The sequence below is a fragment of the Schistocerca gregaria genome, chromosome X, assembly GCF_023897955.1.
Source record: "Schistocerca gregaria isolate iqSchGreg1 chromosome X, iqSchGreg1.2, whole genome shotgun sequence".
Classification (NCBI taxonomy): domain Eukaryota; kingdom Metazoa; phylum Arthropoda; class Insecta; order Orthoptera; family Acrididae; genus Schistocerca; species Schistocerca gregaria.
Genome location: NC_064931.1, coordinates 180,036,597 through 180,062,727, shown reverse-complemented (window position 1 = coordinate 180,062,727; position 26,131 = coordinate 180,036,597). Strand labels below are relative to the sequence as shown.

Here is a 26,131-nt window from a genome sequence, read left to right as displayed (position 1 = left end):
AATGTACTTGTACACGCCATCTAAGCTCTGGTTGCCTCTATCAGGCGCATCATGGCCGTTATTACGGCCAGAGGTGTTTGTTCTGGGTACTGATTTCTCAGGCTGTATGCACCCAAATTACGTGAAAATATAATCACATGTCAGTTCTAGTATAATATATTTGTCCAATGAATACCCGTTTATCATCTGCATTTCTTCTTGGTGTAGCAATTTTAATGTCCAGTAGTGTACGTGCATCCAAGCCAGAGCGGGTGCAACATCATGCAGGTAAATGTGCTCATACTGCCAAGAGCTTGTAAATTTGACTCGATTTTGTAATCACTGAAAACATCATATACCCTCTCAACACGTGAAGTTCGTTTCGTTTCGTCCTCCCCTTGTGGATGCTTTCCCTTTTTTAGTCAGGCAGTATATATCATTAGTTCGGCAGACCGTCGAAAGGACTAAAAATATTTAGAAGGTGGTTCGCCTGTGACTTTACGTCCAACCAGTAGTTTCACTTCCACGTTAATAAATTTTTAACATCAATTACTTTCAGTACACGGCTTAGCTTGCAACACTGCTTACAAGGAGAGGCCACGATGTTGGCACCAGAGATTTACTTCAGACTTTGTACCCCTTTAGTAGTCATAAGCACAACATAATGTGCAAGTAGAATGGTGCACTATTGGCAATTCCGAGAAAAAGCCAATAGAAGTTTCACGCGTATACGTGGCTTATATATCTGTGCGTAGACACCGGGTGTTAGAGTTAATGGTGGTCAAGCGATTAGCGTTCGCGCTAAGGCGAATGTGTACAAGGGAGAGGTTAGACTTCCGCTCGAAGTTAATTACTAACTATTTTTGCATCATTCGTTATATTATTTAATTTACATGACAGTTGAGAGTTAATATAATGAAAAAAAAACCACGTGGATTTGCATGAAGTATTTGCATCAAGTTTAAGTTTATGTTTTCTCTGTCTGTATGACAAATATAATCCTGCAGCGTGTGACAGCGAGATAAAATCTGACGAGTGATTGATTATACATTACTCTTGTGGTCTAGCACATTGTGACTTACTATATTACTGATTGTGAATAACGTCATTTGCATCATTATTTGTCGAGGTTTGACTTGGGATTTACAAGCTTGTCCGTCGTCCTTGAAAATTTAATTAGAAATAGTAAATACTCAAATAACGTATTAAATTCACTAAAACTTCATGAAAATGCATGTGTTGTTTTCATGATCTTACCTCTCAAATGTCATATAATTTAATTAATGTAACCAGTGTGGAAAAAAATATAACTTCAAAAAAATGAAGTTCTCGCGATTCGAACCGTCGCCTCGCCCACGATCTTCTTGCTAAACGCGAACGCTGCCCTCTTCACCACAGTGACGTCCAACAGTCGACAATTTCACACAGCCACATCAGTTACATAAATAGACGCGTAAAACTTCTCTCACGGTTTTCTCGAAATTGCCAGTGCACGTAACTATTTGCAATTCATGTTGTTTTAATGGCCTACTAAAGATCTATGGCGATGGAAGTAAATCCATGATCCCAACGTCGTGGCCTCCTCTCGTTAGAGCACAGAGCACTAGCTTGTGGAGCGAGGGTTGGTTCCGCGTACCAGATAGATCGCTGGTCCATTACAGCGACAAGCAGTATGGCGGTTTTCTGTTTGTTTCCCGCATGCGTCTAGGCAAATACCTTCCAGTTTCCGCTGCACAGTCTAAGAAAAGCACTAACAGATGAAACGGGGAATCACACAGAACAAAAGCTACACGACTCGCTGTCAAATGACATACACGAACATGCGCTCCTCTTTTGGGGAAAATTACTATGTCGGTAAGGAATAGTATCCATCTGCAGATGAAACTGCCAAATACAGGATGAGCAAAAAAATGTTCAAATGTATGTGAAATCTTTTGGGACTTAACTGCTAAGATCATCAGTCCCTAAGCTTACACACTACTTAACCTAAATTATCCTAAGGACAAACACACACACCCATGCCCGAGGGAGGACTCGAACTTCGGCCGGGACCAGCTACACAGTCCATGTCTGCAGTGCCCTAGACCGCTCGGCTAATCCCGCGTGGCAGGATGAGCAATCGGACCATAAAACTGGATTAATGCAAGGAAAAAGTGACTGTCAACACGCAAGGATCCTGCTATAACTTCGGGTTGTAATGTATCGAGTTCCACACACAATGTTGACAGGAAACGGACTGTGTTGAAAATAAAGTTGATTACTATGTCACCGTAAACTCTCAGAGGATTGTAAAAGGAAAACTGGGTAGATAAAATAATTCAGGCTTTCACGGCAAGTATTTTTTTGCAATGGGGTTTTTGGTGTATGGATGGATCATATACCGACGATCTGAGAATAATACCCATAAAATACCATACGCATTTTAAGATTTTTACGTACACTGACGGAAAAAAATCACAACACAAAGATAGAGTTGTGTGACGTAAACGAAAGTTGGTAGGCGTGTTTCTACATCTGAAAGATGGGGTCTATTTCGCGCTAGCCGCATAAGAGTGGCGCCAGCAGTGAAACTATGAGGAAGCAAATCAGGTTTGCTTTAAATACACTCTGTAATGGTCTTGAGCGTTAGTTCTCTTTGACACTCGACATGGGTGACGTGACGTTAGTAAAGAATTCCTTTCAGGCGACATAGACACCATTATTAACACCTCACTTAGTTTGAACAAAGTCTTGTAGTAGGGCTGTGAGAAGTAGATGTTGGCTTTGCGATATTCCAGCAAGACTCGGCAGGAATGTAGCCACTGTACATGAATGCTGGCAGCGGTGGTCATGGGAATGTACGGTCTCAACAAGACCGGACTCCGGACGGCCACGTGGCCCTACCTAGAGGGATGACCATAATGACCAGCGTATGGCTCTGGCGCATCGTGCTGCATCTGCAGCACCAATTCGAGCAGCAGTAGGCACCACGGTGACACAACGCACTGCTGTAAATTGGTTACTTCAAAGACAGCTCCGAGGCAAACGCCCTGTAGAGCCCATTCCATTGACAGCAAACCACTGCCATTTGCGATTAAAATGGTGTCAAGCGAGAGCTCACTGGAGGGCAGGATGGAGGTCCGTTGTGTTTTCTGATGAAAGCTGTTTGTGCCCCGGTTCCAAAATGGTTCAAATGGCCCTAAGCACTATGGGACTTAACATCTGAGGTCATCAGTCCCCCTAGACTTAGAACTACTTAAACCTAAGGACATCACACACATCAATACACGAGGCAGGATTCGAGCCTGCGACTGCAGCTGTGGCCCGGTTCCGGACTGAAGCGCCTAGAATCGCTCGGCCACACCGGCCGGCGCCTCGGTTCCAGTGCAGGCCATGTGTTAGAAGGAGGCCAGTCCAGGACCTGCAACCAACCTGTATGCGTGCTAGACGCACTGGACCTACATCTGGAGCTATGGTCTCGGGTGCGATTTCGTATTACAGCAGGAGCACTCTCTTGGTTATCCCCACGCACCCTGAGTGCAAATTTGTACGTCAGTCTGGTGATTCGACCGGTTGTGCTCCCATTCATGAACAGCATTACATGGGGTATTTTCCAGCAGGATAACGCTCGTCCACATACCGCTGTTGTAACCCAATATGCTCTATACAGTGTCTACGTGTTGCCTTGGCGTGCTCGATCACCAGATATGTCTCCAATAGGGCACATGTGGATCATTATCGGACGGCAACTCCAACGCCATACACAACCAGCATTAACCGTCCTTGTATTGACCGACCAAGTGCAACACAAACTGAAAAATCGACATCCAGCAGCTGTAAGACATAATGCATGCATCTTTGCATACTTGAATTCACCATCAGGGCGGTTACACAGGTTATTAATGTACCAACAATGGCTTCTCTGGTTCAAATTGCTCTAAGCACTATGGGACTTAACATCTGAGGTCACCAGTCCCCTAGCCTTAGAAATACTTAAACCTAACTAACCTAAGGACATCATACACATCCATGCCCGAGGCAGGGTTCGAACCGACCGTAGCAGCAGCGCGGTTCCGGACTGAAGGGCCTAGAACCGCTCGACCACAGTGGCTGGCATGGCGTATCTCGCGCGTACATAAACCTGTGATCTAGTAATGTTAATCACTTAAATATTTTACCTAGACAAATGAATTCCCTAGATTTCTTTACTCTACATTAATAACTGTTTGGTATTGCAATTTGTTCCGCCAGTTTAGTTGTCTGCACTCAGCAATTTTTTTCCAAAAAATGCAATAATTTCGTTAGAACACTCTATATTCTCTCCGATACGTGGTGCAGAGAATACACTAAACGTCAGGTGCCTCTTCGGCATAATGCGCATTATCCGTGTGCAGTTCCTATGGCATGGAATTGTGTCGTAATGTAGGTGACTGGCGGAACGAGATAAAGCGATCTCCAGCAGGAAGGGGGCTGCATAGAGACAAAGCAGCGCTGCACGTGCGTGTCGTACTTGACCCAGTAAAACATGTTTGTCGCTCCCTATTCGCTTAGCTCCATTGACACACGAGGACAAGTCAAAACGAAATGTTTTCTCGTTTAGCCGGATGTCAACACTGATGGCAACATTATTCATAACCTCCACGACTTCTTTCGCAATCAAATTCAGTTACATCACGCGGCAACCTAGGAGGACTTAGAGAAATGACACGAAATGTCGTGACCTTTTTACGAATAGTCCAGTAAGTGTAAATGAAAGTTTTAAGTGCACTGTTCCTCTTTTACGCTGTGAAGTGTGATGGGTATACCGTCACCTGAAAGTAATGGTGCACTTCCTCCCTCTGCAACCGAGTTAACTAACACCCGGCTCTGGGATGATGCTGGACTCGAAGGTGAACCGGTTCGAATCCTGATGAAGGATGAAATTTTCGCTGTGGAGATGAGGTGACGGAAAGTGTCTTGTCACCACGCTTGGCATCAACATCCTGAATTAAATTAAAAACCTACCTATAGTGTCTCATGGAAATGGAAATGTCGTGTGGCTAGGGCCTCCCGTCGGGTAGACCGTTCGCCTGGTGCAAGTCTTTCGAGTTGACGCCATTTCGGCGACTTGCGTGTCGATGGGGATGAAATGATGACGATAAGGACAACACAACACCCAGTCCCTGGGCGGAGAAAAATCTCCGAACCAGCCGGGAATCGAACCAGAGCCGTTAGATATGAGATTCCTTCGCGCTGACCACTCAACTACCAGGGACGGACATAGTCTCTCATGAAGCGATGACATGGGACGCAGTTGATGGTGATCCGTCCATTGGATGCGGACACTAAGCTCGGCGACACCCTTGGTGCTCTTCGAAAGGAACAGGTTATGTGTGAGCAGAGTGCGTCACCCTCTGCTTTCTCTCTTCACCATCATCATCATCAGCATCAGAATCATCATCATCATCATTATCATCATCATCGGCAACAACAACAGAAACGCAAACAGAACAGCACGCTGTACACACATCCGTTACACTCACCTACCCTCCACAAATGCACATAAGACAAACATCTCACATATCCGTAAGGAAAGGGGCCAATGTGAGTGAGGAAATAAATCATTTTCTGACTATGCAGATGAATCTATCCCTTGGGGTCAACCATCGAATACTGACAAACGATTTTACGTTTAATGATGCATTAAAACGTAGCCTGGAACAACATGGATGCTGCTGAAGCAGTTTGCAGTAGTACAAGTCCAGTCTACCGCGACAGTAGTCATTCGTTGACCATACTGCTACGGATACCAAGCGGACGGACTGGATGTGGCAGTGATCAAGTCTGTTCCCACAAGTCGTCTCATGAAAGAAGATTGTAATATAGTTGTTCCTTTCGATTGTCACCTGAACGACAAAATGAAAAACGTTAAAATATGTGACTGCACAATTGAAATTCAACCAAACTCACTCATTCGAAGAAAGTCCACTGTACCCGACGGGATATCTGTTTCATTCAATGTGGATTACGTGAAATAACGTTGCCTTTGTTGGAATAGTTAATAATAGACAACAGGAGCAACGAGTTACTGTAAGCGATTCGAAAAAGGCGAGGGTCATTTCCATTTTCTAGCGGGTTCGCCAGGGAGATGCGCATAAATACAGCCCTGTACTGCTGCCGCTAATCTTTTGTAGAATAATGGAACACGGTTTACATTCGGATTTGTAATATTTCTGAAGGTCGAAAATCTCTTCTGTAGGAATCAATTTATGCTCTGCAAGCTGCGATAGATGGTAACTCAGTTCACTCTGTCCCTTCCACGTATGAGATGCCATAGTGCTTAAAGGTACTGGACTCGCACTAAGGGGGCGAAGAGTTAAAGCCATCGTCAGATAATCAGTTTGTGCTCTGGCTGTCATGATCTCGTCGTCAACGGCACGTCAAAAATATAGTCCTTATAGCATCCTTCACCGTGCCCATGAAATTCAGAGAAAAGAAATTAGGGTTACCAGACTGATCCATTTTTCCTTGGTTTTCGGAGGGCATTTGGTATGGTTACGAACTGTCATCTAGTTACGCGCATACGGAATGTTAGACCACTTTACAGGCTGAGTTTGCCGACCGCTGTGGCCGAACAGTTCTAGGCGCTTCAGTCCGGAATCGCGCTGCTGCTACGGTAGCAGGTTCGAATCCTGTCTCGGGCATGGATGTGTGTGACGTCCTTACGTTAGTTAGGTTTAAGTAGTTCTAAGTCTATGTGATTGACGACATCAGATGTTAAGTCCCATAGCGCTTGGAGCCATTTGTACCATTTGAATAGGCTCAGTTGACTATTTCTTAGCAAATAGCACTCAGTACGTTGTACGCAACGGGGAGAAATCGTTAAATATGGTGTCCCAGGAGGGATGATCAGTATTCCGGGATATGGCAGGAACGATCATTTGAAGTACACAAGTCTAGTAAACATAGGCTCCAAAATTGATACCTTAAGAGCAATGGGCACGTGTTCTGTAGAAGAGATGCTCATAGGTCTTAAGGTAAGCAGTCCATGTTTATTGAATATTTTTTTTCTTGTTTTGGTCCGTACTACTACGTCTCAAATTTTGGAAAGCGAAGAGCTTGCAGTACAACAGATTTGTTTCGGAACATCGCAGATTAAGAAGCGATCCTAGCTATTAAGGTATGCTTTTAGAGCCCATGTCTTCTAGGCCTTCTGCTTGCAATGATGGTTCCTATCATATCCCCGAATACTGACCATTCCTTTGGATTACCTTGTGTATGGCTGTAGCCTTGGGTATACCATAGTGGGTTTTGTATGTTCGAAACCGTTAGCGATGTACACGATAGAAATGATGTGATGGAGAACGTTGGCAGTTGCATTCAAGAGAAGAATCCTAAGTAAATGTAATTCACCCACGCAGAAGGTAGCTTACGAACTCTCGTACGATTGAATCTTAAGAAATGAGATTTAGTCTGAGCCCCTTAGCTTAAATAGTAATAGAGGAGGTATAGCAGATTCAAACAAGAGCTCTTCGTTTCATTCCGGGGTTGGTTCAGACAGCGGGAGAGTGTCACAGAGATATAACTCTAGTGGCATATATTACAAGAGAGGCATTGCCCATAACGGAATGATTAGATGTTGAAATTCTGAGTCCGCAGCTCGTGCTCGTGCGGTAGCGTTCTCGCTTCCCACGCCCGGGTTCCCGGGTTCGATTCCCGGCGGGTCAGGGATTTTCTGTGCCTCGTGATGACTGGGTGTTGTGTGCTGTCCTTAGGCTAGTTAGGTTTAAGTAGTTCTAAGTTCTAGGGGACTGATGAGCATAAATGTTAAGTTCTATAGCGCTCAGAGCCATTTCTTTTTTTGTTTAATTCTTAGGACGAACGCTACAAGAAGAGACAAGCAATACATCGCTTCCTCCTCCTTTATCGAACGAGGTGACAAAACTGTAAAGAAAAGAAATTCGAGCTTGTACGGAAACTTACCGACAGGAGGTCCTGAAGCACGACATTCACGAGTAATGTAGGTAGAGTAGGGAGATAATAGTGCCACACAACATACTCGCTAAGGTGACTTCCAGAGTAGGATTGTCGATGAAGATGTGCTCGAACGTGTTCAAACGTTACACTAATAGGGCCATTAGTGTTGTAAATAATAGAACAAATCTTGCTCTTAGTTGTACACAGCCTACTATGTCTACAAGAAGGCCTATATTCTGTAAATCAATAACGTTCTACTAGTTTAATTTCATCTGAGCATTATGTACGGCAGCCGTGTAATACTTATAAATTCGTCCCCGAAAATTAGTTTTAGATTTTTATCGATATAATAGGTGTCTTTCTTCAAGTGAACATATTATTTTACGATGAGGGCATCTACAGCTTAGACGCATAATATAAATATTTCAAATTTTCTAAAAAAACTATTAAAGTTGCATTATGACCGTTGCCCACAGCGAGATTGAATGCTTCCTGATGGCGCTGCGAGCACGTGTCGCGGTACGGAAACTATACAGGGTGGACATCAATAAAGCCGACAAACTTCAGGGACGGATTCATGACTGAAAATTGAGGGAAACAGGTCCTATGGACATGTGTCCAGAAATGGACGGTGTGCGTGCAAAGACAACAAATCGCCCAGGAACACAGCACAGAGCTGCATCGCAACCACTACAGAACAAATGTTCAAAGTGGTCTCCAAGGGATGCAGTGCACACGTTCACACGTAGAATTATGGATTGCCTCACTCTTTCGCAGGTTCCAGCCTCTCCCCGAATAGCGTCACAGGTGTCGTGAAAACGCTGTTGAAGGAACCGGTTCAGCATACACAACGTTTCTCAGATGCCCTTAGAGATAAAAATCCAGGGGTTTTAAGTCATGTGATGTAGCAGATCATGCTACAGGGCCTCCGCGTCGTGTCCAACGTCCGGGGGAGATGTTGGTGAGGTGTCGGCGAACCGTAATGCGGAATTAGGGTGGTGCTCCGCCATGCAGGAACCGTATAACCTGTCGTATTGCCAAAGGCACATTCTCAAGCAGCCCATGCAGAGTATTCTGAGGAAGTCCAGGTATGTTCCTCCGTCGAGGCATTGTAGAATAATACCGGTGCTGATGAGGTTCCTCGCCATTCGCCGAGGATTGTCTGTAGCCCACAGATGACGATTATGCAGATTGATGATGCCAGTTTGAGTAAAGGTTGCTTCGTCGGTAAAGAGGGCTGACGACAGAAATTCAATAACTGTGATAATGCAAAAACAATCGACAAAATCTTTTCTATAGTGGGAAATCTGCTGCTGATAATCCTTGCACTCGTTGCAGGTGATAGAGATAGAATCGGTTGTCATGCAGGATACCAATAATCATACTTTGGCTTGTTCCATGTTGGCAGGCTACTTTCCTAGAGCTTGTACTAGGGCCCTCCAAATCTGGTGTACGCACAGTTCGACTCCCCCCATCCCCCCTAAGCGTTCGTCTGTTTGAAAGGACACATGATCATACAAACGCCCAAAAAGGATGTGAGATGTATTTGTGCCTGTGAGGGTAGCTGTTTTGGTGTAGCCGTGATGTCTCTCTACCGTTTTCATCTTCTTGGCCGTACGCAAACACCATCTCGACCTGTTCCCGACATGAATAATGGACCATTCTGTTGCTTACAGAACGCCGCGTCAATCACGCAGCCTGCAGCACAAAAGGAACACACGACACGTAGTCAAAGGAACTTTCATTCGTTAGCGCCATCTACTGTGGCAACGATGCATTTCCAGACACACGTTCAACGCAGGTTCTTTCCTGCATTTCCAGTCAGGAATCCGTCCCTGCAGTTTGACGGTATTATTGATGTTCGCCCTGTACAAGCGGGGCGGAGACGAATGGGAAGTCATTCTAGCAGCTATACTGGCCGTAAATGGGGAAATACGCTCACATAGGCGACTAAGGCAAAGGTTAGATTGTTATAACCTGGCGTCATGGAACGAGCATCACGGAAACGGCGGACGCTGTCGGCTGTGTGCTTCCTACTGTCGTGTCTGTTCAAATGTTCAAATGTTCAAATGTGTGTGAAATCTTATGGGACTTAACTTCTAAGGTCATCAGACCCTAAGCTTACACACTACTTAACCTAAATTACCCTAAGGACAAACACACACACACCCATGCCCGAGGGAGGACTCGAAGCTCCGCCGGGACCAGCCGCACAGTCCATGACTGCAGCGCCTCTGACCGCTCGGCTAATCCCGCGCAGCACTGTCGTATCTAAGGTAAGTTATTGAGGGACGGTGGAACAACGAGTAGCCAACAAGGAGTTGGGTGTCACGCTTCTTCAGAGAACGTTATGGTCGGTTTCTTATCTGCCTATAAAATATAATAAGCGGCCATCTGCGGCAGATCTGACGATAGAGTTCAGCGCTGGTGCAGGAGCAAATGTTTCGGAACAAACCGTTCAGTGCACACTGCTAAAGGTGAGGCTACGCAGCATACGACCCCTACATATTTCCTTGTTGACCCAACGATATGATCATTTGCTATCTCAGTGGACACGGTATCATCGCGATCGATGATGGCCCATTTGTGATCGGCAGGAGACAGATCTGGTAACATGTTGACTCTCTGTAAACCATGTTGGGTTATAACAGAGGTATGTGGACGAGCGTTATCCTGTTGGAAAACGTCCCCTGGAGTTCTGGTCATGAATGCAGCACAACAGGTCGAATCACCTGATTTGCAGCCAGGGTCTCCTTCCGACCGTATATTCCCGCGACCATCGCTGTCAGCAACCACGTGCAGTGGCTACATTACTGCCAAGTCTTCCTGGAACATAGCAGAAGGAACATCCAGCTTTTCGTAGCTCTATTACACGACCTCGTTCAAACGCAGTGAGGTGTCGATAATAGCGTCTTTGTTGCCTTAAAGGCATTCTTGGCTAACAGCAACTCACCGCGTCGAATCTCGAAGGTAAGTAATGTTCATGATCGTTACAACGTGTGTTTACAGAAAACATGATTTGCATCCTCATATGATAGTAACAGCGCCCGTCTTTTGTGACTGGAGTGAAATTTTAATAAACATCAGCTTTCATATGTAGGAACAAGCCTACGAACACCCCGTTGTGTCTCACAACTCCTTCTTGGCCTTGCGACTTTTTTTCTGTCGGAGTATTTTCAGAGTATTGGTGAGTGTATAGTGTAATGTGATGTCTGCCGTGTATTATAGTGATGATAAGACTAGGGACGGGGTGAAATCTGGTGCCATTTCAGAGCCTACTCCTTTCGAATAGTACCAAAGGAGCAACTGACCTTAACGTCCCCATCAGACGGACGGATCATCATCAAAAGTGTCTCACTTCATGAGAGATTGCGGAGAGGCTTGATTTAATGAGGTACACTGGTGAACAAAATATTACACCACTACCTCTTCCCCCTTCGCCCACCAGAAACTGATATCGAAAATTTCTTCTACCACCGGGATTCGAACCAGCTTACCTCCGAGTCGAGCCCAACCGCACGGACGTGCATTAGCGACGTCAGTTACGGAGGCGGGACTGAACAATGATTCAAAAGAAACGTGTCACCTGGTTGGGCGAATCATGTTTCTTGTCACACGAGGTGGATGATTGCACCCGAATATGCTGTCATCCATCCGAAAGGCTGCCCAAATCAAGCCTCGCTCCATGAACGAAAACTAGTAGTATTTCAATAGGATGTGGGGGCAATTGAAGACACCATGGCGGATGTGGACTGTATGAACACGACTGCAGAATCACTTGCATCCGTTCATATTTGATGACTTTCCAGATGGTGAAAGACTGGACTCGCATTCGGAAGGACGACGGTTCAAACCCGTGTCCCACCATCCTGATTTTGGTCTTCCGTGATTTCCCTAAATCGCTCCAGGCAAATGCTGGGATGGTTCCTTTGAAAGGGCACGGCCGATTTCCTTCCGTAATCCGATGAGACCGATGACCTCGCTGTTTGGTCTCTTCCTCCAAAGAACACAACCCAACCCCAGATAGTGAAGGCAACTGGGCTGGCCGGAGTGGCCCAGCGGTTCTAGGCGCTTCAGTCTGGGAGCACGCGACGGCTACGGTAGCAGGTTCGAATCCTGCCTCGGGCATGGATGTGTGTGTCGTGCTTAGGTTAGTTAGGTTTAAGTAGTTCTAAGTTCTAAGGGACTGATGACCTCAGATGTTAAGTCCCATAGTGCTCAGAGCCATTTGAACCATTTTGAAGGAAACTTGCAGCAGGGTAACTGTCCGTGTCACAAGTCCGGAATCGTGTTTCAGTGGTTTGAGGAACATGATAGTGAACTCACGTTAATCACCAGAGTCAGATGATCTGTCCGTGATGGAATACATCTTGGACGCTTTCGGGTGCCAGCTCTGCGAATACGAAGCACCGGTCTGTAATTTACGGGGACTGCGTTTCCTAAGCGTAGGCATCTCGTGCAACATACCTCCGGAAACTTACCAACGACTTGTGGGATCCACATCACACAGAATCGCAGCTGTGTTGCGTGTCAAAGGTGGACCAACATGCTATTAAGCTAATTATTTTCGATCACTGGTGTAAACTACCTGTTTTGTAGACAATTTACTGTTTCCCAATATCCAACAATTAACCGCAGCCTGCTGTTTGCCTAACCTAATACTGAATACATGTGCTAGTTACAATTCATATCCCTATACTTTCACGTTTGTGTGTTGCATAACTTAGAGTTATTCATTGCACCCAGCTGACAATCTATTACGAACAGAGTGAATACTGCTTCACAGCACTTCCTCATAGACAACAGCGTCAATTGCGAAAAGTCTGTCATGACAACCTAGGTTAACCGCTAAGTGGTTAATGTGCAGTGTAAAAAGTATTAGTGATACTGGAGACTTTGATGTCTGCTCTAGGTTTAGTAGCAGAATAGCGCAGAACCGAAACATGCTCCGTCGTTTGCACAGTTCGTTTGCTTGACTAGCAGTGGAGACGTTTCCTTTTACAATTTTGAAATGAATTTCCGTGTTTACTCTCAAAGTACGCAGCGGCATCATTCACAGAAGCATAACAGTTGGTTTTTATGTATCTAGATGTTTGCTTCAAAAAAATGGCTCTGAGCACTATGGGACTTAACATCTGAGGTCATCCGTCCACTATAATTTAGAACTACGTAAAGCTAACTAACCTAAGGACATCACACACATCCATGCCCGAGGCAGGATTCGAACCTACAACCGCAGCAGTCGCGGGGTTCCGGACTGAAGCGCCTAGAACCCCACGTCCACCGCGGCCGGCAGATTTTTCCTCCTACTCGTTATATCCATTGTGAATGACGAACTGTAACTGTTCTTTAAATTACATTTTTTATGAACATGATTTATTCATACACTCCTGGAAATGGAAAAAAGAACACATTGACACCGGTGTGTCAGACCCACCATACTTTCTCCGGACACTGCGAGAGGGCTGTACAAGCAATGATCACACGCACAGCACAGCGGACACACCAGGAACCGCGGTGTTGGCCGTCGAATGGCGCTAGCTGCGCAGCATTTGTGCACCGCCGCCGTCAGTGTCAGCCAGTTTGCCGTGCCATACGGAGCTCCATCGCAGTCTTTAACACTGGTAGCATGGCGCGACAGCGTGGACGTGAACCGTATGTGCAGTTGACGGACTTTGAGCGAGGGCGTATAGTGGGCATGCGGGAGGCCGGGTGGACGTACCGCCGAATTGCTCAACACGTGGGGCGTGAGGTCTCCTCAGTACATCGAGGTTGTCGCCAGTGGACGGCGGAAGGTGCACGTGCCCGTCGACCTGGGACCGGACCGCAGCGACGCACGGATGCACGCCAAGACCGTAGGATCCTACGCAGTGCCGTAGGGGACCGCACCGCCACTTCCCAGCAAATTAGGGACACTGTTGCTCCTGGGGTATCGGCGAGGACCATTCGCAACCGTCTCCATGAAGCTGGGCTACGGTCCCGCACACCGTTAGGCAGTCTTCCGCTCACGCCCCAACATCGTGCAGCCCGCCTCCAGTGGTGTCGCGACAGGCGTGAATGGAGGGACGAATGGAGACGTGTCGTCTTCAGCGATGAGAGTCGCTTCTGCCTTGGTGCCAATGATGGTCGTATGCGTGTTTGGCGCCGTGCAGGTGAGCGCCACAATCAGGACTGCATACGACCGAGGCACACAGGGCCAACATCCGGCATCATGGTGTGGGGAGCGATATCCTACACTGGCCGTACACCTCTGGTGATCGTCGAGGGGACACTGAATAGTGCACGGTACATCCAAACCGTCATCGAACCCATCATTCTACCATTCCTAGACCGGCAAGGGAACTTGCTGTTCCAACAGGACAATGCACGTCCGCATGTATCCCGTGCCACCCAACGTGCTCTAGAAGGTGTAAGTCAACTACCCTGGCCAGCAAGATCTCCGGATCTGTCCCCCATTGAGCATGTTTGGGACTGGATGAAGCGTCGTCTCACGCGGTCTGCACGTCCAGCACGATCGCTGGTCCAACTGAGGCGCCAGGTGGAAATGGCATGGCAAGCCGTTCCACAGGACTACATCCAGCATCTCTACGATCGTCTCCATGGGAGAATAGCAGCCTGCATTGCTGCGAAAGGTGGATATACACTGTACTAGTGTCGACATTGTGCATGCTCTGTTGCCTGTGCCTATGTGCCTGTGGGCCTGTCAGTGTGATCATGTGATGTATCTGACCCCAGGAATGTGTCAATAAAGTTTCCCCTTCCTGGGACAATGAATTCACGGTGTTCTTATTTCAATTTCCAGGAGTGTAGATACATGGAGTCTGGGCAATGTGTACAGGTTGGTCAGAAAATGTCTGAAACGCTTTTAGGGATGTTGCAAGTCAGGTTGCACTGAGGCATTGAGAATTAGTTAGCTAACCGGAGCCTCGCGCACTCACATTCAAGCGGCCTGCCAGAACGGTCTTGCCCAACGAGTACTTTGTTTGGTTAGCTGAAACTTGAATTTGTGCGTGTGACGACTTGATTGGCTAACTTCAATGCTAAATAACGAGGAAACGGCGCAGCGTGTCGAATTTTTTTTATTTCTCAGTACTACCTGTCCTGCAACGTACCTATAAGCGTTTCAAACATTTTCTGACCATCCTGTATATCTTAAAATATAACTATATTTTCGTTCCATAAACATTTCATTAACATATACCTACATTTCCGTTATTTCCTCCAGTGCCACAACCCTGGCCCCATCTAAGCCTACACTGGCTCGAAAACTAGTTAATGGTTCAATAAATAGTAAGAAATTCAAAAAGCAACTAGTTGAATATTATACCTACATAATCTGTCCAGTTTCCTTCTGTTTCTCACGGTGTACTCGGGTACCTCTTTCAATCACACATGGCAATGATAAAACAGCTAACGTCATAACTTAAGATAACTACAATTGGGTTTCACTTTTGCGCATAACTGTCCCCGGAAGACACCACATGACATTAAAAAGCTTAACGTCATACGGATTAAAAACCACGTTCATGAATTCCAATCACAAATCTTTGCAAGCATAGCTTTTTCGGATGTGACAGTAGCCTGATGTTGGACTGTATGGTGTAATGAAACGGTTATGGTGAGATAAAATGCACTAACCAATCTTGAATAGTATGAAATGACTGATTCCCAGGTTAAAGAATCAAAACCCAGAAGTGCACTACCAAATAGCTACACGAAAATGTATAAAGGTCAACATATATAAGCAGTTTATATAATTACTATGATTGTTATGGACTTTTTAAAAAGATAGGCACTGATAAACAGTTGTACTCTGTTGTTGTAATGTATGTTCCAAATATGATTTTGCATAAATAGATCGACATACGATAGTATTTTATTTGCTACATATTTGTCGTAAGTAAACCTTTGTTCTTGTTCAGTACGAGTATGGAGTACGAGTTATGTATGTGTTGCGTTAGCATGGAGGTTGAACTTAATTGTACTGTGAAGTGAAATAACCAAAAATAAATCTATTCCACAACAGGAACTAAACCAGTGTTCACAGCATTTACGAAAATTAGCCGGTCGTTGTGGTCGAGTGGTCCTAGGCGCTTCGGTCTGCAACCACGTGACCGCTACGGTCGCAGGTTCGAATCTTCCCTCGGGTATGGATGTGTGTGATGTCCTTAGGTTAGTTAGGTTTCAGTAGTTCTAAGTTCTAAGGGACTGATGACCTCGGATGTTAAGTCCCATAGTGCTCAGAGCCATTTTGAACCATTTACGAAAATGAAGCCGAGCATTTCAGAATCTACCATGGACATGTATTACGAACTTACAACTTTCGACAACAACGAAGAACAATAACACATGAGTACTATGAAAACTGTTTACTTAAATTCTGCCGTTGCTATCTCTCTCTGCAGTGCGTCACTATCTCTACTATGAAAGTGTGACAAGCCGGCAAAACTTCAACTTGCTTCTGAATTAACTACTTCATGTTATAGAATGGTGGTGACGGTTACACTGGGAACGAGAACGCAGGTATACTCGTTGTCAACATTCCGATCGACCACATCTGACTACCACAAGGGATGACCGTCGAATAGTGAACCAAGTACGTCGCAACTAATCTTCAGCTGCGCCTGCCGTCCGGGAACATATAATGGACTTTCTTTAGCATTATGTGCCACCCCGCACTAAGCGTAGGCTCTCGTTAAAGATTTGGAGTTGTGCTTGACTGGGAACCATGGAATGCTGATGAATGTCGACCCAATGTGTTCAGTGATGAACATAATATTCATGCAAGCGGTACTTCTCATGTCTAGCACAAATGCTGTAAACCTACACCAGTATTAAGTTGGATTTTGCAATGAACGATGGTAGTGGGGATTTATAGAATTCAGGTGCGTAAGGCTTTTTGCGAAAAAAATATGTTTTTGTGTGTTTCTAAGATTAAATGAATAAACATTCACTTGACGTGAACATTTTAGAAAATTAACAAGTGATTCGATATGCTATCACTACGTAGTAGTTCAAGATTCAGACATACTTTTGAAACTGCGATTGCCTTATTAGATTACATTTCAGATACTTCAGCTAAAAGTGTGAAGAAAACGTTCTGGTTGTTTTATTTTGTTCATTATAAATTCGTGATACGCCCCTGCTACTTGTCTGATCCACAAAGTGCAGACTTTAAAAGGTGTACATTTGTTTAAGGGTCGTTCTCATATGACTGGCCAGGTAAATTTAATGCCATACAAAGGCAATGGCATACCACAAACTGGACCCTATCAAGTCAAGTCCTCCCATTCAACTCTAGACCGGTCTTGTAGATATCATTCTATGAGGTCTTCCACCTAACACTATTTCACCTGCAAGGAATTGTAGAAAATGAATTTTATGACAGACAACGTCCAAAAAGACAAAAGAAATAGGGTGCCATGAAGCTGTATTCGTATATGGACTTGAAAATGTGAAACCATTCATTAGACGAGACTAACGTTTGTCTCGTAAAGGTTAATGATGGTCGTAGTCTGACAGGTGGAACATTACTCTTCACGACTAATTATAAGGGAGTTAATTGTCGAATTTTCTTAATTTCAACAACATTGTTCTATGATCTTCTCTAAAGCCTAGAGAATGTCACGAAACAATGAAAAAGTTGTCTGTAACTTTGGATGAGAATCTCAGCTGTGAAGAAAATAATGCCGCTACGCGCAGGTTGATTTCCACTTCCCTCTATGTCCTCCAGATTTTTCGGTTATGAAACGTGTTGTTGTTGCTGTTGTTGTTGTTTTGTTGTTGTTCTTGTTGTTGTGGTGGTCTTCGGTCCAAAGACTAGTTTGATGCCGTCCTTCACGCAAGTCTATCCTATGAAAGCTTCTTCATATGTGCGTAACTGCTGCAACCAACATCCGTTTGAAACTGCTTACTATTTTGAAGCATTAATCTCCCTTTACAGTTATTAAGCTCCTTGATTTCCACAATTTCCAAGTTGAAGATTGTGATGTAAGCTTGTGCAATAATTATTTCTGTGTACCTCCACTATTTCGGTGTTGTCCTATACTGCACGACTAGTAAAAGCCCTATACAGTTACAGCTTACGTGAGTCACCCCTACAACATCCGTCTCTTTGACTATGTCAGTGCATCATGCGCCCAGTTAACATCATGGCGCTCAGACAGGTTACCTAACTACCACATGGTATGTTTATTTCACCTGCTGTTTAGTGCGCATGCACCTCATATCAGAAATGAAGTACCTATTATGTCATCATAATCGCAACACAAGATCTCACTTATCTAGTACTCTAGCTGAGCTCATCGACAAAACAGTTCTTTCTCTGTTGCTGCTGTTCACTCTGGAACGTGCTGCTTTGGACTCTGCTCACAATACAATGATTTATTGAGAGTATTAAGCATCTGAAGCATTCCTATTGTCAAAGTTAAAATTTCCATAAACGTTCGGCCTGATCGGCTAACTTCAGTGGTAATTACGAGGGTAATCCCAAAAGTAAGGTCTCCTATTTTTTTTATAAGTACAGAACTCTGTTTGTGTAGCAGTTGGTCACACTGTTATGAAGAGTGATTCAAGCACTGTGTGTAAACATGCGCACGCCGCTCTGAGGCGCTCAGTCTTGGCTTGGCAGTCGTTGAGAATGGATCTCCCGTTGGATGTTACCGCCAAGTGCGAATTGCGCGCAGTTATTCGTTTTTTGAACGCAAAGGGCACTGCGCCGATTGAAATCCATCGCCAATTGACGGAAGTGTATGGTCAGTCGTGCATGGATGTCAAAAATATTCGTAAGTGGTGTAGACAGTTTGCAGTTGATCGGACCAAAATTCATGACGAACAAAGGAACGAGACACCGTCAATTTCTGAGGAGACGGTGTTGAAGGTTGAGCAAAGCATGCGAGAAGATCAGCGGATCACCCTGGATGATCTCTAACAGGTACTGTGGGACTCTGAAAAAACTCAAACGAGCAATTAAGAACCGCAGAAGAGGAATGATGAGCAAGGGCGTACACATTCTCCATGACGACGTCCTCCCACACATCGCTCGGCAAACCGTTTCTCTCCTTCAACAGTTTCAGTGGAACAGAATCACCCACCCACCCTATAGTCTTGACTTGGCGCCCAGTGACTATCACCTGTACCCTAAGTTAAAAGAACATTTCACTAGAAAAGCGATTCAGCTCCGACGACGAGGTGAAAGAAGAGGTCCATAACTTTCTGGACAGCATGGTGGCAAACTGGTATGACATGGGCATACAAAAACTGGCACAGCGTCTACAAAAATGCATCGACAGAAATGGTGATTAGGTCGTAAAGTAGCTAAATGTTCAAAGTGCAGAATGATGTAAACCATTGCAGAAATAAACAGGTCTATGTACTAATAAAAAAATAGGAGACATTACTTTTAGGATTACCCTCGTATCTCGGAAACGATGCAAAGTATCGATTTTTTTCTTAACAGTTATTCACCAGCACAGCCTACTCTGCAACACCCTTACAGCTTTTCTGACTGGTTCTGGCCACCCTGTATATGGTCATTTGTTTCTGTCAAGCAATAGAGTAAATGGTTTCATTTTCTGTCAGTTACACTCCTCTTCCTCTCCGTTTGTCAGCCATCCACGTTACTTGTTTTATTTGTGTTTTATCAAGTTCCTCTTCTGTCCCCCTCCCATCCCCTTTCCACTTCCATTCCTACCAGTGCTCACAATTTAAACCAATCTGACTGTAATTTATCTTTGTTCAATTTTTAACGAACGAATATAATCTGTGTTTTACCCCTTATGTAACTGCTATTGCTTCCATTATTTACATCAAATTATTTCCAAGTGTTGTATTCCATATAAGAAGTAAGACCTCTTATTACATGTGTGTCGTGGTAAATGTTATGCAAAACGTATAGGATGCCTGGTTAGATGCTGGAGAGACCCAGATTGTTTTCATTTTGCCAAGATAAAAAAGTGAATAAATAGAAATAAATATATTTGGTTTCTTATTGAGCGGTGGGTGGTTTTCTTTTTCAAAATCTTCGTCTCATCGTACTCTTGTCAACTAGTACCTACGAAAAATTCCCCAATATGAGAGGCAGGTAGACAGCGAAGTCATTCGAGGAGGGTTACGTACTAAGTTGCAAGAATGCTGTAAGCAGCTCTCGAACATCGCGTGGTTAAGTATTCATCGCAAATGGTTCAAATGGCTCTGAGCACTATGGGACTTAACTGCTGTGGTCATCAGTCCCCTAGAACTTAGAACTACTTAAACCTAACTAACCTAAGGACATCACACACATCCATGCCCGAAGCAGGATTCGAACCTGCGACCGTAGCGGTCGCGCGGTTCCAGACTGTAGCGCCTAGAACCGCTCGGCATTCATCGCAGCTTGCAGCATATCTGTTTCATGGAAACAATGGAAAATCAAAATCAAGATGGAAGGAGTATTTCTCACAAGCTTTCCTTTCATTAACTACTGCACAAATGTGGCTCTTCAGTTAATGGACATGCATTAAATCAGAATGTCTGACTCTAAAACTGGTTACAGTAAGAATTAGATATAAAAAACGTTGTCTTTCGAGGCCAACTTTTAGCGAAATGAAATGATCGTATGGCACGGATGGTCGGGAGTCCCCACCCAGGGACGTTCGGCCGCCGAGTTGCACGTCTTTTCAGTTGACGCCACATTGGACGACTAGTATGTCGATGATGATGGATTGATGATGATAAGAACAAAACATCGAGGCTCCGAGAGGAGAAAAGCTCCGGCCAAGAATCTAAACAGGGCAGGAGTAAATCACTTAGACACGCTTACCACTCAGCTAAGGAGGCTAACACTAACGTTTAATTATTCTGATGAAACTTACAGTACTATTACAATGAAAATTTCGACGAGATATTACGGAATATTTCTAGGCTTCCCATACAGCTTCAGCAAGTCGCCGTATGTTTAATCACAATTCATATTATTTACACTTTTCTTCTCTCATTCTGCGATATAAGGTAATTAAAACTGGTAACTTTGTGACAGTTCTACTACACGACTGTGAATGAATATTACCAGCATTATGGAAATTTTCAAACTAAGGCCCACATTGTAACTCTACAACGTGTGCTACTTTTAGAGTGGCGACATATTTCACTGCAGGTCTTTAGCCCTCTCTCAGACGTTCCAAGCCTTTATGCTTACGCCCTGAGATACAGCCACATGACGCCACGAGTAAATAGTTTCTTTCTCTGTACATTCCCAATGCTGCTGCCAAAGTGGTTTGTAGAGAATTGGGAAAACAGCTATTTCTTCAAATGTTTCACGTCAGCTCTCCCTAGCTGACTAATGTTTCAGATTTATGACAGACGTTTTCTTCACAAACAGATTTCACTTCAGATATATTCATCTTCGAAAAGCTGCGCTGCAGATTTATCTTTCCTAATATTATGGTGCTATAAGCGGAATCGAAATCTATCAGAAGTGGTGTTAAATGCAGTAAGCGGCCTAATATCCCATAGATAACAGCTAGCACCCCATTTAACTCTTCTGTCAGTGACAGATAAGTCACCAATAAAGTCTTGAGACTGCTAGAAGAGGTTTTGTCTAAGCTCCACTTGTAAGTACTTCTCACTGGACGGAATAATATACAGCCTCTGGTACTCCATCAAGTGGAAGTGCAGCGGGACTGCAGCCAGCACGTAGTACTTGAATAATGATGACAAAACCAGCGGCTGTATTTGAATCCAACGTCGTTTATTTTTTGTTAAAGATGCCACACGGTGACGAAACTGGTAGCATGGTTTTTTAAAAAATAAACGACGTTAGATTCAAATACAGCCGCTGGTTTTGTCATCGTTATTCAAGAATAATAAACAGTTCTGCTGTCACATTGATATAATTTTAGCTTCTTTCCATCTTCTTGATTTAAGTGCACAAAGAAGTGACGTACATTTCAGCGTCTCAGCTCAGAAATGACAGTCCATTTTTAGTCTCAACAGAGTGATATATTCGATTTTAATGTAAATGTAAAGTCACTGTCGCAATACAATTATCCTAACACAAAGTACAGTAAGTGATAACCTAACCGCATTTATATTGTTGTAACCGGAACTATTTTTCAATTACATATTTTGTTTCCAAATGAATGTCTCAGCAACGAACCTGAATGTCTTCACTTACAAGACCTTACAAGATAATTGCATTCAATAGGAAAATATTAGAAATGAAATTACAAATTACTTTGAAGGAAATAGATTATGTTACTGTAATTATTGCATAATTATGCCTAAAAATTAAAATTACGAGTATGTGAAATCCGAAAATGACTACCAGCACTGCTGGGAGGCTTCATCTGTGGTAGTGGACAATTACATGCTTATGAATGAATGTTCGATGTCAGTGAACTTAGGCGGCAGCGATGCGCATTTCTTTTGTCTTTGGTTGAGCTATCGACCATTACTGTTGGGTATTCTAAACTGATGAAATTATTCGGGTTTAGGAACAGCGTTCCGTGTTTTTCCTGTAATATAGTTGTTAAATTAAACTGTGTGTTCCCCATATAGGCTTCGACGTTCCCTATATGTCGTTGTTCTTAAAGTTCTTTATACATTCGACTTACCTCTTCACGAAGGAGAATAATACAGACTAAACCATTCTTCAGATCGCTCTGACAAGGACTCTCCCATTCTCATCCCCTCTGCGTGGTCAAGGTGTTAGACTGGAAAGCGGGTGATACGACTTCAAACTACCATCGCGCTCTCACTTTTTTTTCGCAATATTATGAACTTCCCATCCGGTCATTGACGTAGCTGTTCTCATTTTGTAGCCTTGGCAATTGTAATACTATACATTCGTCCTCGTAGAATATGAATCATTTGGTAAGAATGTATTACCGTCGCAAGTAAATGTGATGAATAGAGAGTGCAGGTGAGATGTTACATAGACTGTGAACTACGTTACAACAAAGGAATTCTCAAGTCAAAACTTCCAAATCGGAACGTGAAGGTCATAACATATGATACTTGGGTTGCAAAAATAGGATTTATGTACGTCTGCAGGTCCCCTCCTTACCTCTCGCTGTTGCAAACGGACGTTACACCACGACACAGACACAAATTTGAATACAGCGAACAGATACGTCGATGACGGGACGGACAGTTCACAATTTTGTGAAAAAAAGAACACCAGGGAGGTTTAAACACGGATCTCTCTCTTCACAACCCAACGTCGTGACCACATAACAACGACGCCGTGGCTACTCAAATTTCCACGATGTTGCATATCTTGAGTTTGGATCTATCAGTGTTTCTATTTTGCTTCTTTTTTCACAGTTCACTATACCTTCTTCCTGTCTTCATGCGTGATCTGTATTCAGTTTTTTTGACCGACTATCCTTTGGGTCATCTTACCATTAAATCTGAGAAGGAGGAGGGGTGCTGCGTTAGGGAATTTCCCTTGTGAGTAACATGTCGCTCTGTCTCTCACTACAGTAAAACGCGGCTCAGTGCTCAGTGTCATGTATACCCCGGTTCGTCGATCTGTACAACGTTTCATTATCGCTTTTCGTTCTTTTTCTTATTTTCCAAGAGCTTAGTTGTAGGATTAGGAAACAGGAAAAATACGTTTTCCACAGGTGTATACGTACCCAGTGGTTGTCCCAGTAGCTGGTGATGACTGCCGGGCCGAACGTCCGCGCTGGGTTCATGCTGGCGCCGGTGTACTGGATCTGCAAACAAAACACACTCATGTCAACACGCCGCTCATGCTTGTCAGGATCGTCACATGTTTATCGCTCTGTTTATCCTAGCTTCGAGCAGAATCTATGCTCTTTTCTCTTTAGCGGAACACCAGGATCTAAATGAAAAACAAGCACCACGGAATTGGTCTTGTAAGCACTAAATTACGTCATTCACGTTTCCTTAGATCCATCTTCATGTGGCATTCAGAATGTAGGCTGTTATTTACACACTCAAATTTTTGTGTATTTACTATTCCAAAGTATAAAAATATGAAACAGCTTATAAGCAATTTGCAGTAGGAAATCATACTGCCAACCACACGTATGATCACATCTGATGCCAATAACATGTACGCTAATACACCTATTGTTCAGATTCAAAGTATTGTAGCCGAGAATCTGAGTACCTTTTCGAAGAGACCATCAAAGATGGCGGAATAAATGCTGGTTTTATTAAAAACTGTTTTACCTTTTAATTACTTTAAATTCGGGGATGATTTTTATTCACAACAAGAAGGCTTAGCCATGGGCTCTCCACTTGCCTATTGCTTAGCAAATATTTTTAACTTTGAGCAAGAATTAATGACAATATTCCCCCAAGATGCTAGAAGATTAATCTAATCGAATAGATATGTTAATGATGTTTTTGTATTCTATTAAGGTAATAACTTTGAAAGTGACCAGTTTCTACGGGATCTAAACAGTTTGAACCAAAAGATACAGTTCACTGGGCAGTGAACTGAGACTGGCACTTTACCGTTTTTGGACCTCCACGTTACCATAAAAAATGCAAATACGGGCTTCGATATTTACCGAAAGCCAACCACGACAGATCTTGTTATACACAGGCAGTCATGTCACCCAATGTTAAACGGTATGTATGAAGTGATCCTTACAACAGAAGCTCAAGTGGCTGAATATAAGGTTATACAGTATATAGCGTATAAAACGTTTACGATCCAGAATTTGTTAACGTAATTAATAGAAGTATATTGAAAAAGAAAATTCTTCGTTTCCATAGTGGATTAGAGGCAGATTTTACAACGCGCAGACCAGCAGAGCAGACAAACGAAGGCTATATTTTTTGTAGAATACCATATCTGGATGCAATATCCGAAAAAAAACGGACAGACGTATGAAATCCACAAACATTATTCCAGCGTATTTTACATTTTCATATCTAGACAGAAAATTCAGACACAGGGAAAAAGCTTTGATAAATAAATATAATGGAATGGGTGTATACTGCACTATATGCAATTATTGTCCTAAGAAATATATAGGACAAACCGGCAGGTCATTTCGGAGAAGATTTCAGTAAGACCTTAACTTAAATAATCCGCTATCTGCTTAACACCGCACTTACGCGACGAGGGCCACAGCATCACAAGCCCTTCAGAAAATTTAAAAATACTTCAGAAGAAATAAAAAAAGCCACATTTTGAATAAATCAGAGAAAGTGGAAATTTTTAGCTATAAAAAAGAAAACGCACAATTCACGTGGAATAACCAACTGGAATTAAAACACCATAGCACTAAATTCGGTAGTTTCTATGATTACGTATTAGCATGTAATAAAATTCCGAATTATTCTCGCTTGTAAAGGTAGCGACACAGCGCTCCTAGTCCGCAGCTCGTGGTCGTGCGGTAGCGTTCTCGCTTCCTACGCCGGGTTCCCGGGTTCGATTCCCGGCGGGGTCATGTATTTTCTCTGCCTCGTGATGACTCGGTGTTGTGTGCTGTCCTTAGGTTAGTTAGGTTTAAGTAGTTCTAAGTTCTAGGGGACTGATGACCATAGATGTTAAGTCCCATAGCGCTCCTAGTCAGGAGTAAGTATATGATGTCACACTGTTCACATGGATAGCTTCCTTTCCGCCAGCCAGCTAGTCTCTCTTTGTCGTTTGTGCGTGCCGTTTTTGCCCGTCCTGCGCTGACGTGCCCTGCTGTCATACTGGTAAGACACTGTTACCTGATACTTTCCATATCAAAGCGTCCGCTCATTATAAAATATTTTCTTTTCAGATGCAGGCAAATTTTAAAGAATGGAACATGTCTGCTTTATGTTTCGCTCGCCATAGTATCGACGATTTTCTCTGAATAGTATATTCTGACTTCGAGCGATGAGTATGCCTGTGACCTTTTAACGTTGTAAGTATATTTTAGACATCCCTTTATTAATTTTAATACGCACAAGATGTGGTGACACTGTACTTTGCTTTTTACCGTGTTGGTTCACCTGATGATGCGTCTTGAAGCCGCGAAACCAGTCGTATTTTAATGAACAGTTTTACCAGCTGTAATCGGAGTTCTTCCTAACATTCAACAGCTGCGGTTGCCGGAATATAAAATGGTTTGGGATTACTCCAAAGGCTTAATTTGCTGCGAAGAACGATACAGAAGGACCGAAATTTTGGTATATGTAATAGACATTCAGCTGTCTCAATATACTGTATGTATCAATGATGATGCATCTGCGTTACATCCTCTTAACTATGGCTTTATGCTGA

At 43.7% G+C, this 26,131-nt stretch overlaps 1 protein-coding gene across 1 annotated transcript in view; it reads right to left on the bottom strand.

Moving 5' to 3' along the window:
* Positions 1–26,131, bottom strand: part of LOC126298506 (aquaporin AQPAn.G) — a 175,693-nt gene that overhangs the window by 8,337 nt on the left and 141,225 nt on the right. Inside the window, exon 5 of the mRNA XM_049989842.1 lies at positions 23,532–23,612. Coding sequence (XP_049845799.1) covers positions 23,532–23,612 — 81 coding nt within the window. The remainder of the gene's footprint in view (positions 1–23,531; positions 23,613–26,131) is intronic.